General features: G+C 42.0%; 1 protein-coding gene across 2 annotated transcripts in view; it reads left to right on the forward strand.

Annotated features, from left to right (window-relative positions):
- Window positions 1–15,153, forward strand: part of LOC121271286 (protein Hook homolog 3-like) — a 53,756-nt gene that overhangs the window by 18,117 nt on the left and 20,486 nt on the right. For both annotated transcript variants that reach the window (XM_041177161.1, XM_041177162.1), the window contains exons 7-11: window positions 4,197–4,259; window positions 4,865–4,942; window positions 11,197–11,360; window positions 13,624–13,764; window positions 14,875–15,076. In XM_041177161.1, the coding sequence (XP_041033095.1) occupies window positions 4,197–4,259; window positions 4,865–4,942; window positions 11,197–11,360; window positions 13,624–13,764; window positions 14,875–15,076 (648 nt within the window). The remainder of the gene's footprint in view (window positions 1–4,196; window positions 4,260–4,864; window positions 4,943–11,196; window positions 11,361–13,623; window positions 13,765–14,874; window positions 15,077–15,153) is intronic.

Here is a 15,153-nt window from a genome sequence, read left to right on the forward strand (position 1 = left end):
GCGATGTATAAAAGCAAAGCACTTCTTTACCCTGTTTGACATTTGGCTGATCAGTTTACAGTAAAAATGTAAAAGCAGAGAGAATATAGTAGATATATGATGCTGTTTGGCTTCACAGTCAATCTCATTAATAGAACAATGGGCGTGTAAGGCTTCGAGACACCAGCATGTCTCACCTTGGAGCAATGGGACACGGATGTTTGTTTTACGACCCTCATCTCCCTCCCCCCATTGCCTCACAGTCAGGTCTGTTGAGCTTCTTATCTGAGCCTTAACCTCTACTACAGCTTGAAATTTCAGTCCAAACCCATATGATTATCCAGACTAAAACCAATAACTGATTTAAATCAAAATCCGCTGTTACGACAATACTAATTTGAAAATAAAAACAGAAATACCTGGAAAACCTGCAGGTTTGGCAGCATCGGTGGAGAAGAGCAAAGTTGACGTTTCGAGTCCTCATGACCCTTCAACAGAACTATTTTTACTTAGTTCTTTTGAAGGGTCATGAGGACTCGAAACGTCAACTTTGCTCTTCTCCGCCGATGCTGCCAGACCTGCTGAGTTTTTCCAGGTATTTCTGTTTTTGTTTTGGATTTCCAGCATCCGCAGTTTTTTGTTTTTATCACTAATTTGAAAATGTTCAAACATTTTATGGAATTAACATTGGAGAAAGCGAAAGCTGCTGCTTCTATTATCTAGAAAAAGGATTTCGTTCTTTAGCAAGATTTCATGCTTCTAATTAATATTTTTTGGTTAACAAAAACAGAATTACCTGGAAAAACTCAGCAGGTCTGGCAGCATCGGCGGAGAAGAAAAGAGTTGACGTTTCGAGTCCTCATGACCCTTCGACAGAACTTGCGTTCGAGTCCAAGAAAGAGTTGAAATATAAGCTGGTTTAAGGTGTGTGTGTGGGGGGGCGGAGAGATAGAGAGACAAAGAGGTGGAGCGGGGGGGCGGGGGTGTGGTTGTAGGGACAAACAAGCAGTGATAGAAGCAGCTCATCAAAAGATGTCAACGACAATAGTACAATAGAACACATAGGTGTTAAAATTAAAGTTGGTGATATTATCTAAACGAATGTGCTAATTAAGAATGGATGGTAGGGCACTCAAGGTATAGCTCTAGTGGGTTTTTTTTTTTATTTATATAATGGAAATAGGTGGGAAAAGGAAAATCTTTATAATTTATTGGGAAAAAAAAAGGGAAGGGGGAAACAGAAAGGGGGTGGGGATGGGGGAGGGAGCTTACGACCTAAAGTTGTTGAATTCAATATTCAGTCCGGAAGGCTGTAAAGTCCCTAGTCGGAAGATGAAGTGTTGTCCCTCCAGTTTGCGTTGGGCTTCACTGGAACAATGCAGCAAGCCAAGGACAGACATGTGGGCAAGAGAGCAGGGTGGAGTGTTGAAATGGCAAGCGACAGGGAGGTTTGGGTCATTCTTGCGGACAGACCGCAGGTGTTCTGCAAAGCGGTCGCCCAGTTTACGTTTGGTCTCTCCAATGTAGAGGAGACCACATTGGGAGCAACGAATGCTGTAGACTAAGTTGGGGGAAATGCAAGTGAAATGCTGCTTCACTTGAAAGGAGTGTTTGGGTCCTTGGACGGTGAGGAGAGAGGAAGTGAAGGGGCAGGTGTTGCATCTTTTGCGTGGGCATGGGGTGGTGCCATAGGAGGGGGTTGAGGAGTAGGGGGTGATGGAGGAGTGGACCAGGGTGTCCCGGAGGGAGCGATCCCTACGGAATGCCGATAAGGGGGGTGAAGGGAAGATGTGTTTGGTGGTGGCATCATGCTGGAGTTGGCGGAAATGGCGGAAGATGATCCTTTGAATGCGGAGGCTGGTGGGGTGATAAGTGAGGACAAGGGGGACCCTATCATGTTTCTGGGAGGGAGGAGAAGGCGTGAGGGCGGATGCGCGGGAGATGGGCCGGATACGGTTGAGGACGCCTTCTCCTCCCTCCCAGAAACATGATAGGGTCCCCCTTGTCCTCACTTATCACCCCACCAGCCTCCGCATTCAAAGGATCATCCTCCGCCATTTCCGCCAACTCCAGCATGATGCCACCACCAAACACATCTTCCCTTCACCCCCCTTATCGGCATTCCGTAGGGATCGCTCCCTCCGGGACACCCTGGTCCACTCCTCCATCACCCCCTACTCCTCAACCCCCTCCTATGGCACCACCCCATGCCCACGCAAAAGATGCAACACCTGCCCCTTCACTTCCTCTCTCCTCACCGTCCAAGGACCCAAACACTCCTTTCAAGTGAAGCAGCATTTCACTTGCATTTCCCCCAACTTAGTCTACAGCATTCGTTGCTCCCAATGTGGTCTCCTCTACATTGGAGAGACCAAACGTAAACTGGGCGACCGCTTTGCAGAACACCTGCGGTCTGTCCGCAAGAATGACCCAAACCTCCCTGTCGCTTGCCATTTCAACACTCCACCCTGCTCTCTTGCCCACATGTCTGTCCTTGGCTTGCTGCATTGTTCCAGTGAAGCCCAACGCAAACTGGAGGGACAACACCTCATCTTCCGACTAGGGACTTTACAGCCTTCCGGACTGAATATTGAATTCAACAACTTTAGGTCGTAAGCTCCCTCCCCCATCCCCACCCCCTTTCTGTTTCCCCCTTCCCTTTTTTTTTCCCAATAAATTATAAAGATTTTCCTTTTCCCACCTATTTCCATTATATAAATAAAAAAAAAAACCCACTAGAGCTATACCATGAGTGCCCTACCATCCATTCTTAATTAGCACATTCGTTTAGATAATATCACCAACTTTAATTTTAACACCTATGTGTTCTATTGTACTATTGTCGTTGACATCTTTTGATGAGCTGCTTCTATCACTGCTTGTTTGTCCCTACAACCACACCCCCGCCCCCCCCGCTCCACCTCTTTGTCTCTCTATCTCTCCGCCCCCCCACACACACACCTTAAACCAGCTTATATTTCAACTCTTTCTTGGACTCGAACGCAAGTTCTGTCGAAGGGTCATGAGGACTCGAAACGTCAACTCTTTTCTTCTCCGCCGATGCTGCCAGACCTGCTGAGTTTTTCCAGGTAATTCTGTTTTTGTTTTGGATTTTCAGCATCCGCAGTTTTTTTGTTTTTATAATATTTTTTGGTTTCCTGTCTTGTGTTTTTAATGAATTGGCATGCAAAATTACTTGCAAAATGCAAAAATGATGAATAGTTCAATTATAATTTCAAGAATTTAGATACATTTAGCTTCAAAGATTCATTTTAATTTTAAGGCCTTTTTAAAATTTTTATATTGAGATGAATGTTTAAACCCTTATTTTTAGATATAAAAAATTTGTAGAAAGAAATAAATAAGTATAGCGCTAGGATGAGGTAGTGGGGGAACTAGAAATAGATATGAAAGAAAGAATTGGCATTTAAAAAGCACTTTATTGTGTTCTTGGGACATCCCATATGTTTTTTACAACCAACATTTTTTTTAGTGAGGTCACAGCTGCTTTGCAGGAAAATGCAAAAGCCAAATATGTACAGCAGGGTATCACAAATAATATTCTGTTTCTTTTTTGGGTTGATTGAAGGGTGACTCGTGGTCAGGATACAGAAGAACTCCCTGCACCCCTGCGATTAGTGCCACCAGGTTTCTTATGTCCACCCTGAACAGGCAAATGGAGTTCTTGTTTTAGTGCCTGGCTCCAAAGGAAAGCCTATCCAACAGTGTAGCACTACATTAGAGTGTCAACCATTTTATGTGTTCAAGTCCTGGAGTTGGGGCTCAAATCCACAAATGTTTAGACTTTGAGGCGAGAGCCAAGTTGACACTATAATTTTTGCCCTATATTTAGAAATCCTGCATTTAATAGAAGCTCAGTGATGAATAGAAGATGTTTATATTTCTTATAAGATTCTAATAATCTTCCGATACATCAGGTCTTTTTAATACCCATTCTCCTGTTTCACTGTGGTGCCCTTCTGTTGGTCAGTTGATTGTATACTCATGAAACTGAAAATTGGGTATTTTCTAAAGGCAAAATAATTAAATTAAAAATATCTAACTCTATCTTTTGAAGCTCTACTGCTGATTTTAAACGTCTTGATCAGTTCCCAGTGTATATCTCTCTTGTTATCATCTACTTTAGATTTCCTGCTGGTGTACATTGGCATTCATCACTTCACTATTAGTGATCATAATTTTTATTTTTGCTCCAGCTTTTGACCAAAGACCCTTGCGAATCAGTGCACAGTGACAGCTATAGTGATGTGGATTGCCAGGTAACCTATTTTTGAATTTAGCTGTTGTTAAATCCAATTATAAGTTGGTAGTGTTATGTATGGAGGCCTTGTGGCGCAGTGGGTAGTGTCCCTACCTCTGAACCATAAGCCCCAGGTTCGAGTCCCACTCCAGGACTTGATGGCCTCGGAAGGTGCGTTCTTAACGTGGCCAAACAGGTTGACTATCAACCTGTAAATCCTTCTGGTGTGCATAGGGCAGGTACTAAGAGTGAGAGCGTCTTCTGGTCAGCCATTGATGTGGATTGGTGCCCCTCAAGTTCTAGCCTCTGGCAACAGGCTAGTGACCTGTTCCAGAAAAAGTGAGCTATGAAAGCAGACCTAAGCATGTGCTTCATCTGGCTCATATGTCTGTAGGCATGGGAAGAGATTCAAAAAAAAAAGTGTTATGTATATCAAAAAATAAATATTGGTTGACATTTACAGCGGAGGTCAGTAAACTGTTAAATTACTTCACAGATTGTGTCAATAGTTAATTTAGACCCTGATGTTGCTGTCGGGTTCACTACAAAGCTACTCTCATGTACCCAAGAATTGATAAAGTAATATGTTGAGATTATCGAATTAAAGCATACTTTTCTTTCCAGTTGAAGAGATTCAATTTATGTGACGAGGTGGAATCAAAGGACGAACTCTCTCAACGTTGTCATGAACTGGATCTCCAGGTGTGTGCTTAAAAATGAGTTGGATTATTAAGGTGTCTGTGGCTCAGTAGAACTCAAGATATTTTGAAAGGGACCAATAACTTATATTGACAGTTGCACGTACAAGTTAACCCTGCATCGTTTAACTTTATGACTAAGCTTTTTTTTTCTCAACTGCCCAATCCACTGTCCCTCCCTACCCTATCACTGACAGCCTCATACAGAGGTAGATTCCACTTTAACCCTTTCTCCTAAACACACTGGACATTCTACTATATTAAAAGCGCTATATAAATGCATGTTCTTTGGGAGTAAGAGATAAGGTACTCTCCTAAATGTTATTCCGCCTTTAACAAAACATTTCATCTCAAATACAATGCCTCAGAAGTTTATTTTTCCTAAACAAAATCGAGATACTAATACCTATTTTTTGTTGCTGCCCCAACCCCTGCTTATCATATCTTTCCAGGGCTGCAGAGATCTGACTTTGCATTTGATTTCAGCCTGCCCAATGTTGTAAAGCACTGTGCAGCACTTTCGAACCTTTGCAAGTAAACTAACTTTGGTATTTTTAACTATACCCTTACAGAGAGTACTAACTCATTAAAATTAAACCAGATCTTAAAAGTGCTCAGCGGTTAGATGGCCTTCCTTGGAAACCTCTCTGCACTTTATAGACTTATACACTTTCACAATGTTTATGCTGCAAGCCATATGCATGTAAGCCCAATTGCATAACACTCTCTTGGCTGTGAGAACTAGATTCAAAGTTGAGCTAGGTACTGTCTGGGTTGGAACAGATTCTGTAGCTAACGGTCTCAGCTCAACAACAGCCAGTACCATCACATCAAGTTATTTATCCTCTATCTCACAAAATAAAAGATGAGTTTGTGTCCAATGGACACATGGTATTGCCCCTGTTACTTGCACTGCCCACTCCCTAAAAGATGCAAAGTGACATTGGCAGAGACCTGCAAATAGGTTTGCAGGTCTTGTTCCCAAACAGTAAGTAATTGAAAGGGCGCTGTTTAAATGGAGGATTGTCCGGAAGGTGAATTGAACATATTGGTGTATAATTCACTCCCTAAATAGTGACATGAGTTTGTGTGGTGTACTCCAAACAGCTGCAACTCTGACTATTATTTATTTGACCGTTATTTGAGACTAAGGTTTATGTATATCATTTGAATGAAAGAGCAACTTTTAAAAAATGTTTTACTAGATCACGAATGAAGCATGGCACCGATAAATTTGTAGAACTGTGTGTAATGTTTGTGAGAGACTTTATTCAAATTGTGGTTGAATGATTTATTTAACCTGTGTAAATCAATTACTTATTTAACCTGTGCAACCATGCTTACGCTGCTACTGACATTGCCTTCCTTCAGCTAGCAAAATAATATGATTGGCATTTTCTCTGGCAATTGTGAACTGATTTTCTGATTGACAAATCTAATTAATGTAACTAGGGAAAGGTGCTTATGCAGAAATGGCTTACTTTGTTAATTGGCAAGCTGGGAAAGCATGCCAAGTGGAAGGTATGGCCCCTTTGCAAAAGCACTGTTGTTACTGGACTTCTAATAATATTAGAACTAAACTCTGCCTGCTGTGATGGTGCTGTTCCAAGGTTTGACCTTTTAGTGAACTATTTAAAAGAAGGGTCATTTTTAGCTGTCTTGGTTCTGAAGCTAACATGGCCATTCTACTGCTAATAAGTGAATTTAAAATTTGTGCTCCAATGATAATCTTGTCACCAAATGGCCTTTGTCTTTGAATGTAGGGAAGATAGTTAAAATCACCAAAAGAATGGCTTTCATAGGTGAAATACTGAGCAGTAGCCTTGGGAAAAGAAGCATGAAAAAAGGCATTGGGGTGAAGAGAGTAAAGTAGAAGCCTAAATCTGTGTTAATTTACATGTAGACTTGCAATAATAAAACAAGGTAACTTGTGTTTATTCGCCTGTAACACCCCATGTGCCTAGCTCTCTATTCTATTTGTATCAATTATTTTATTGGATAATGAAAAGATTGGCACAGGACAGAGACATGGAAAAGACTGTGAGCCAAAGATAAAAGCAGAATACTGCAGATGTTGGAAATTTGAAATAAGAGCAGAAAATGCTGGAAAAATTCAGCAGGTCTGACAGCATCTGTGGAGAGAGAAACAGAGTTAACGTTTCAAATCTGTATGACTCTTCTTCAGAGCTAAAGAGAAGTAGAAATGTGATGAAATTTATACTGTTTAAGTGGGATGGGGCAGGTGAAGCTGAATAGAAGGTCAGCGATAGGTGGGGGCTAAGGAGAGATTGACAAAGATGTCATGGACACAAGACAAAGGGAGTGTTAATGGTAGTGGTAAAGGCTAAAGAAGGTGCTGATAGTGGCATAAAGATAAGAAAGCAGAATGTGTGAATAGCAGAACAAGGGTCAGTACTCTGTGAAAAACGTGAAACAAATAACAGACGAACCTTTTGGGTGTGGGGTGGGGACAGTGAGGAGGGAGGAGGTAAAGGGGTGGGTGTTGCACCTTCTGCGATTGCATGGGAAGGTGCTGTGGGAAGGGGATGAGGTGTTGGGGGTGATGGAGGAGTGCACCAGGGTGTCCTCCCTCTTCACTGTCCAAGGGCCCAAACATTCCTTTAAGGTGAAGCAGTGCTTCACTTGCACCTCCTTCAATTTGATCTACTGCATTTACTGCTCCCAATGTGGTTTCCTCTACATCAGGGATACCAAACGCAGACTGGGCGACCGCCTTGCAGAGCACCTTCAGTCTGTCCACAAACATGACCCAGACCTTTGTCGCTTGCCGTTTCAACACACCATCCTGCTCTCTTGCCCACATATCCATCCTTGGCCTGCTGCAATGTCCCAGTGAAGCCCAATGCAAAATGGAGAAACAGCACCTCATCTTCAGTTAGGCACTTCCAGACTTAACATTGAATTCAACAACTTCAGTCCATGAACTCTCTCCTCAATCTTCAGCCCTTTTTTAATCTCTTTTTTATTCTTTTATTTACTTACTTTTGTTTTTATTCATTCATTGTTTTATCCCTTTTGTATCCTTTTTCCCCAACCATCACCCTCTCCCCCACCCCCAAAAGGGCCACCTGCTACTTATTCCATGTTCTTCTTTCACAGAGCGCTGACCCTTGTTCTGCTATTCACACATTCTGCTTTCTTACCTTTTTGCCACTATCAGCACCTTCTTTAGCCCTTACCACTGCCATTAACACCTCCTTTGCCCTGTGTCCATGACAACTATGTCAATCTCTCCTTCGCCCCCACCCATCGCTGACCTTCTATCCAGCTTCACCTGCTCCACCCCCCCCTTAAACAGTATAAATTTCATCACATTTCTACTTCTTTTTAGCTCTGCAGAAGAGTCATACAGACACTAAACGTTAACTCTGTTTCACTCTCCACAAATGCTGTCAGACCTCCTGAGTTTTTCCAGCATTTTCTGTTTTTATATGAGCCAACAAATTTGACAAAAGACAAGAACTGGTTTTGCAACATTGGAAAAATGACGTTTGTTTAATTCAAGGTTGCAGAGATCAGGCAGCAAGTTAGAATCCCACAAGGGTCAGGGTTATTTTTTTCTTCAATCAATACTGCATCACATGACAAAATATATGCGACGACTTTCAAGATTTCAACTGTTTAGTCGAGTTATGCAGCCCCTGTTCTCCCTAAAAAGATAAGAGATTCTCACCCTAAAGCTGTGATGATGATGCTCCTTAAAAGCAAAAGAAACCAGTGTTTATTTTTTAAATGCGCTTGATTGCTGAAATATTGGTATTGTAACACATGCTTTTTTTGTGCAATATCTGTTTGGCTGTACGTGGCAGAACCTTGGGGGCAAAGTACAGAACTCACCAGGCTGAGTATACACCTGGACAAAGCGTATAAATACACCATGTGAACTGCAGCGGTTCAAGCAGGCGACTCGCCATCACCTTATCGAGGGTGATAAGAGATGGATAATAAATGCAGGCCCAGCCAATGAAGCCCACGTTGAACAAACATTTTTTTTTTTAAAATGGGCCAATCCTGAAGGTGTCCAATCCTGACCTTGGACCATCTAAATGAAAGGTTGATATTTCTAGAAAGAGATAATCAATCTGTAACCATACCACCTTAGCTGCTCCTGTATGCGGGGAATGTGACACCTTTTTAAGGTGAGAGGAGTCTGCCTGTAAGGTATATTTCAGAATTGCCCTGAACCACTCGCTGGATAAAATATTCCTCGAGAGATTTATTTGGATTTTGACTATTTGTGATTATATCACAAATATGATGTACCATTCCATGCAAACTTACTTTAACTATTCAGTTCAGTAATTTGTCTAATACATTTGCTTCATAAGGGCTAAAGAATAAATGGCAAAAAAAATCTCACTAAGGGAGCCAGGTTAAGGTAAGGTTTTGAAGATAGTAGACTCCTTTTTAAAAATATAGTTTTAACAATGGCATTTTAAACTGCTGTGCAAGTATATTAACCTACTTGGACTCAAAGTTCTGCATGAGCACACGTCATATTAACAGTGTAATCTAAATGCTACCATTAGCATGGCTTTTGTAATAGTGGCGTAAATTTTCTTTTTCCAATGACATGTTATCTGCAAAATATGTGATATTATGGATTCAATTCGTTGCAATGCTATTTTATACTCTGGAGGGTATTACAGGTGAGCCTGATCCTTTCACACATGAACGCTTTTATGCTTGGTTCACTTCGAGACTGAGAACTTCAGTTTCTTTTATTTTCCCCCATCTCACCTCTCCCTCCTCAAGCTTCGGGGTATTGAGGCAATTGTACCACCCTTACTGCTTTCTCCAATAGAAATGGAGTTAATGTAACATAGACAGAACATTGAGCTGGTCCTTTTGGCTTTGCCCAACAGTTAGGGGCAGATGGTGGTGTAGTGGTAATGCCACTGGACTAGTAGCCAGGCTAATGCTCTGGGGACACAGATTCAAGTACCACCTCAGCAGTGGTGGAATTTATATTCAATTAATTGAAAGATAATCTCAGTATTGGTGACCACAAAACTATCATTGATTGTTGTAAAAAACCCATCTTGTTCACTTATGTCCTTTATGGAAGGGAGTCTGCCATCCGACATGTGACTCCAGATCCACAGCAATGTGGCTGACTCTTAACTGCTCTCTGAAATGGCTCTCAAACCACTTATTTCAAGGGCAATTAGGAATGGACAACAAATGCTGGCCTTGCCAGCCGCATTGCATAGAAGAATAAATCATTAAACTGTGTGTGTGCCTGTCTGTTGGCCATTGATCAAGAGAGCATGACTTAATAATGATTCTCGGGCAAAGCTTGGGGAAGGCAGAGGAAGACTGGAAGAGAAAAATCACATCCTACAAAAAAGGTGGTGGACCTGATTCAGAGCAGTGTTGTTAGCTGCTGCAGAGAAATCCATTGCCCAGCTCATCTGCCTTCCTGGCTAAAAAGGAACCAAGCGATTGGCAGGGAGTCAAAGTTCACTTATGCTAGTAGTTTGTAATAAAATGGCTGCGCACAATTACTTGATTTAATTGCTGCTTCTTTAGTTTGCATGAAGTTCTGTTAATATTTATAAACCATAAAATACCATCACAGCACTATCCTGATGTTTCTGTTCCCTGTTATGTGCTGTGTATGCTATTGTTTGTGGTTGCTTTGTTTATTTAGAGCATTGGACAGCCGACATTTCAACTTGGGCCTCACCAAACATGCCAAGTGAGACTTTCAGATAGAAAGAGGTGAACAAAGAAAGGGGAGGTAGTCTGCTCTGCAACTACATTGCGTGTGTCTGTGGAGACATCTGACAGCTGTGTTGTGCTATTCTGCTTGAAGATGAGCTTCAGGACAGGAAAGAAGATGTTAATACTATGCTGAGAAACCAGTTTGAATCTTTACTATAATGCTGTCCCGACATGTGATCTAAATCCCATTGCAAATGTAGCTCCAATTTAGGAGCACCACAATCTGTGTAAATGGGTATACATGTTGGATTAGTGCATTCACTGCATTCATCAGTGCATAAAGCCAGGGATATTTTTAATGCCTCATGTTCACTTCATTCTGAAAAACCTTAGTGGGAAGAAAGTATTTTTATTCCTCGTCTAGGAGACAATCACTATATGATGGGTTTTAACGAAAGGGCTTAAACCATTGCAGGTGAACTCAGCAACCAACCCCCTCTGGTTGGCAAGGATTTCCAAACATTCTTCTCTCCATCCAAGGCGTTGACTCTAGTAGGTTTACCCCAACAGGTTGCAACTCTTATGGATGAAAAGAGCAGTTTGATGGCTGAGAACAAAGTGTTGCATGAAAGGATGAACCGCTCTGACTCCTTCGAGGAATCAACTACCGTCACCAACAAAAAACTCCTTTTACTGCAAAGCCAGCTGGAGCAGTTACAGGAAGAGAACTTCAGGTAGCTTTCTATTCTTCTAAATTATTGAAGACAGTTTTAAAAAAAAAAAAATCAATAAATCTGGCCTTTGAGAATACTTGGACAAATTGCATTTCAAATGCAGCACCAGAATGTTATTTGAATATCACCGAAAACAGAGAAATGTTGCCAAAGCTTTTCACCTTGCACTTATCAGGACAAACACAAGAATGCCAAATTTTCAAACGATCACAACAATTTATACCACAGGAGAAAAAGTTGCTGATTGGTTAGCAAGTCGACTCTGATTGGCCAAGGTATTGTCATGGAGAAGGCAGTGAGGAACTGTAAGCTCCCCAAGCTTCCTGGTAATTCAAAAAAGGTGCAAGGCTTGACTATATTTCTTTTAGCTGCATATGAATGTATGTTGCATCTGGCAAGTGTATATGAGCCACACTACAAGCTTTGCTGATTATCTCCTGCCAAAGCAAGATGGCTGCCAATACTTAAATGCGTATGCACACTGGTCCACACGCGTGCAGAAATCCAGTGATGTCATGCCTGTTGGGCCGGCAGGACAATGTAATGGGGATCCAGAGTCAACATCAATTTCAGAGAATTTAGTCCCCTGCACGGATGCAAATTCCCTCCCCTTGGCTGGGAAAATGACCCTAACTTGCCTAAACTAATAACCCTTTGGTAACCATCTCTCCACTTCAAGATTGATAAAACCTCATTAAAAATGCACGTATTAAAACAGGGCCCGGAGACTTCCCGACTGCATCTCAAAAAAGACCTCTAAAATGAAACCAAATGCAGGTTTCACCTCTCTTAACACAAATAAAAAAAAAAGTACAAATTAAACTTAAAGCTATATCTTGTTCCTAACACCCACAAATACAAATGTAACTTACTTAAAACTATATCTAATTCCTAACACTAATTTTATACAAGAAGTTTTGCACTGGCTGGAATTAAAACTCAAAGCCGGTCAAAGAAATCCAGGCTTCCTGGTTTCCCAACCATTAGCCCAGTCCATGCTGATAAACCCCACCCAGAGTTAAACACTAAAACTACACATGCATGGCGTTGGTAACAAATGCAAACTATCTTAAATTGGTTATTAGTATTATTAGCGCAGTCAGGATTGTTCCGCAAGTGCTGCCAAATCCCAGAACACTCAACAAACTTGACATCGCCCAGGACAAAACAGCCCACTTGATTGGCACCACATCCACAAACCTTCACTCCCTCTACCACTGATGCACAGTGGCAGTAGTGTGTACCATCTACAAGATACAGGAATTCACTAAGGCTCCTTAGGCAGCACCTTCCAAATCCACGACCACTACCATCTAGAATGACGAGGGCAGCAGACACATAGGAACACCACCACCTGGAAGTTCCCCTCCAAGTCACTCATCATCCTGACTTGGAAATATGTCACGGTTCCTTCAGTCGCTGGGTCAGAATCCTAGACTCCCTACCTAACAGCACTGTGGGTGTAACTGTACTGCACAGACTGCAGTGGTTCAAGAAGGCAGCTCACCACTACCTTCTCAAGGACAACTAGGGGTGGGCAATCAATGCTGGCCCAGCCAGCGAAGCCTCCATCCTGTTAATGAATAATAAAAAAAATTGCATCTAACAGTTTTGCAAGTGTGGGCTGGCTGAGTAAAGCCTGTTTGATTCGATCAACCAATGGTTGGGACATGCGGCCCACGTTCATGGTATCGCACCAGCACTGAAATTCATTCATGACATTGCTTAATTGTGTGGGAGGCAGAATGCCTTTTTGGACTGACGGCAGCATCCTGTTAGTGGAAAATCCACTCGCGTAGCCACTGCATAGTAGCTGTGTAAAATGTTTTGCTTAACCTGTGCTTCAAATTTTTGAGATACTTTGCCTTTCTAAGGTAATTTGAGGGAGCCTGGCACTTCCTAAGGCCCAAAGGTGGCAGCCTTTGGCCCTTTTGCTAAGTTATTTAGCACTGGACGGCATCCCCTACAGCCAAAATGAGCAAGAGTTGTTCTTTTAAAAGCCTGCCTTCAACTGAAAACTGATAACTCCAAATACACTAAGAAAAGGCCAAAGATGTTTAAAAAAAAACATTGCGATTGAAACTTAATGGTACAGGTCCGCTCCTTTCACCTTCCATTTTCAGCTGTTCTCATTGGCTCATTACAGAGCCGCAAGCTTGTTGTTTGGGAAATTCTGGGTGCAAAGAGACAGCCAACGTTCTGGCCTAATGCCCCACTTTCTTCTTTCATAAGAAAAGTGAAATCCTTCCTGTTTTTTCGCCAGGTTGGAGGGGATCAAGGATGATTTCCGCATCCGGTGTGAGGAAATGGAAAAGGAGATGTACGATTTGCAGCGCAGGAATGATGAGCTCACCAGCCTGGCTGAGGAGTCCCAGTCTCTCAAAGACGAAATGGACATTTTGAGGTAAGGGTACAGCCTCTGGTCGTTAATTTACAAACATAAAATCAAAATATAAGATTTTGTTACCATGCAATTAAGTGTGTTGATGTTATAGCACAAGTAACAAAGAACTGAATCTCAACCAGCATTAACAGGGATACCCAGCTGAGGGGCCTTCCACTCACCTCAACCGTTTCACAGATGATGTCTGAATGGTAGAGGGTTGCTGTTGGTTTGTCAGCAGTCTTGTTGATCTTAAACAAAAACAGAATTACCTGGAAAAACTCAGCGGGTCTGGCAGCATCGGCGGAGAAGAAAAGAGTTGACGTTTCAAGTCCTCATGACCCTTCGACAGAACTTGAGTTCGAGTCTTGTTGATCTTTGTTAGTCTAAAGTCTTCGTCTCCTCCTCAGCTCAGTTGGCCATCACAATCCTTCACCATTGGTTGCTCTTTCATTGTGACCTTCAGTACTTGGGGTAGACCAACTGTTCCTGCTGTGATGGGTTTTTAGAAAACACTTACACTCACCCCTGTCGCAGCATCACTGTTAAATACTCAAAACCCAAGTTTCCCAAGTTAGCAAGTAGAAACTTCCACAGTTAAGTTAGCAAGTAACATATAAAACCTCTTGTGACATTGGGAAGTTTCAAGCAGCACACAAGGCATTTTGAAATAACCACTTTCTCTCTTCATGCCAACCAATTTATCAGTTTTGAATTCCTTCTGGTTTATTTTTTCCATCTTGAACTCTATGTACCACTCCTGTGAGGAACAAAACGATAAGTAGTTAACCTCATCCTCCTGCCTTTCCAACTGAATACTAGGAGATGCATGGCAGTGTAGCCCTCGGGGCTTTTGTTCTATGTCACCTATGTAGAGCTGCTTAACCCACAAATGTCTAACCCTACTAAAGATGTTAGGGAGCACAGTAAAGACAACATGAAGTAATTGGAAGGTTAATGATGATCATTAATAATACATGAAGATGTATGTCATCATGCAACTGCTGCAGTAAGCATATACTTTCTCTTTCCTTGTCAATATACTCTACAGTGCACAAGATGTTGTAACAGGTGTTTTCTTTTAAGTGCTAAAGGACTCAGAACTAATGAAAGTTTTGCTGATGTTGACAGGCATTCTTCAGACAAAGTCAGTAGGCTGGAGGCTACCGTGGAGGCTTACAAGAGGAAGCTTGAGGATTTGGGGGACCTGCGTAGACAAGTCAAGCTCCTGGAGGAGAGGAACACTGTGTATATGCAAAAGACCTTTGACCTGGAGGAGGAGTTGAAAAAAGCAAACTCAGTACGCAGTCAGCTGGAGGCTTACAAGAGACAGGTAATGTGAAACATGCTGTTATCTCATTTAATCTGGGCTCACCACCCCTTCTCATTTCTAACCTGCTCCAGTGCCAC

The sequence above is a fragment of the Carcharodon carcharias genome, chromosome 30, assembly GCF_017639515.1.
Source record: "Carcharodon carcharias isolate sCarCar2 chromosome 30, sCarCar2.pri, whole genome shotgun sequence".
In the NCBI taxonomy this organism is placed as follows: domain Eukaryota; kingdom Metazoa; phylum Chordata; class Chondrichthyes; order Lamniformes; family Lamnidae; genus Carcharodon; species Carcharodon carcharias.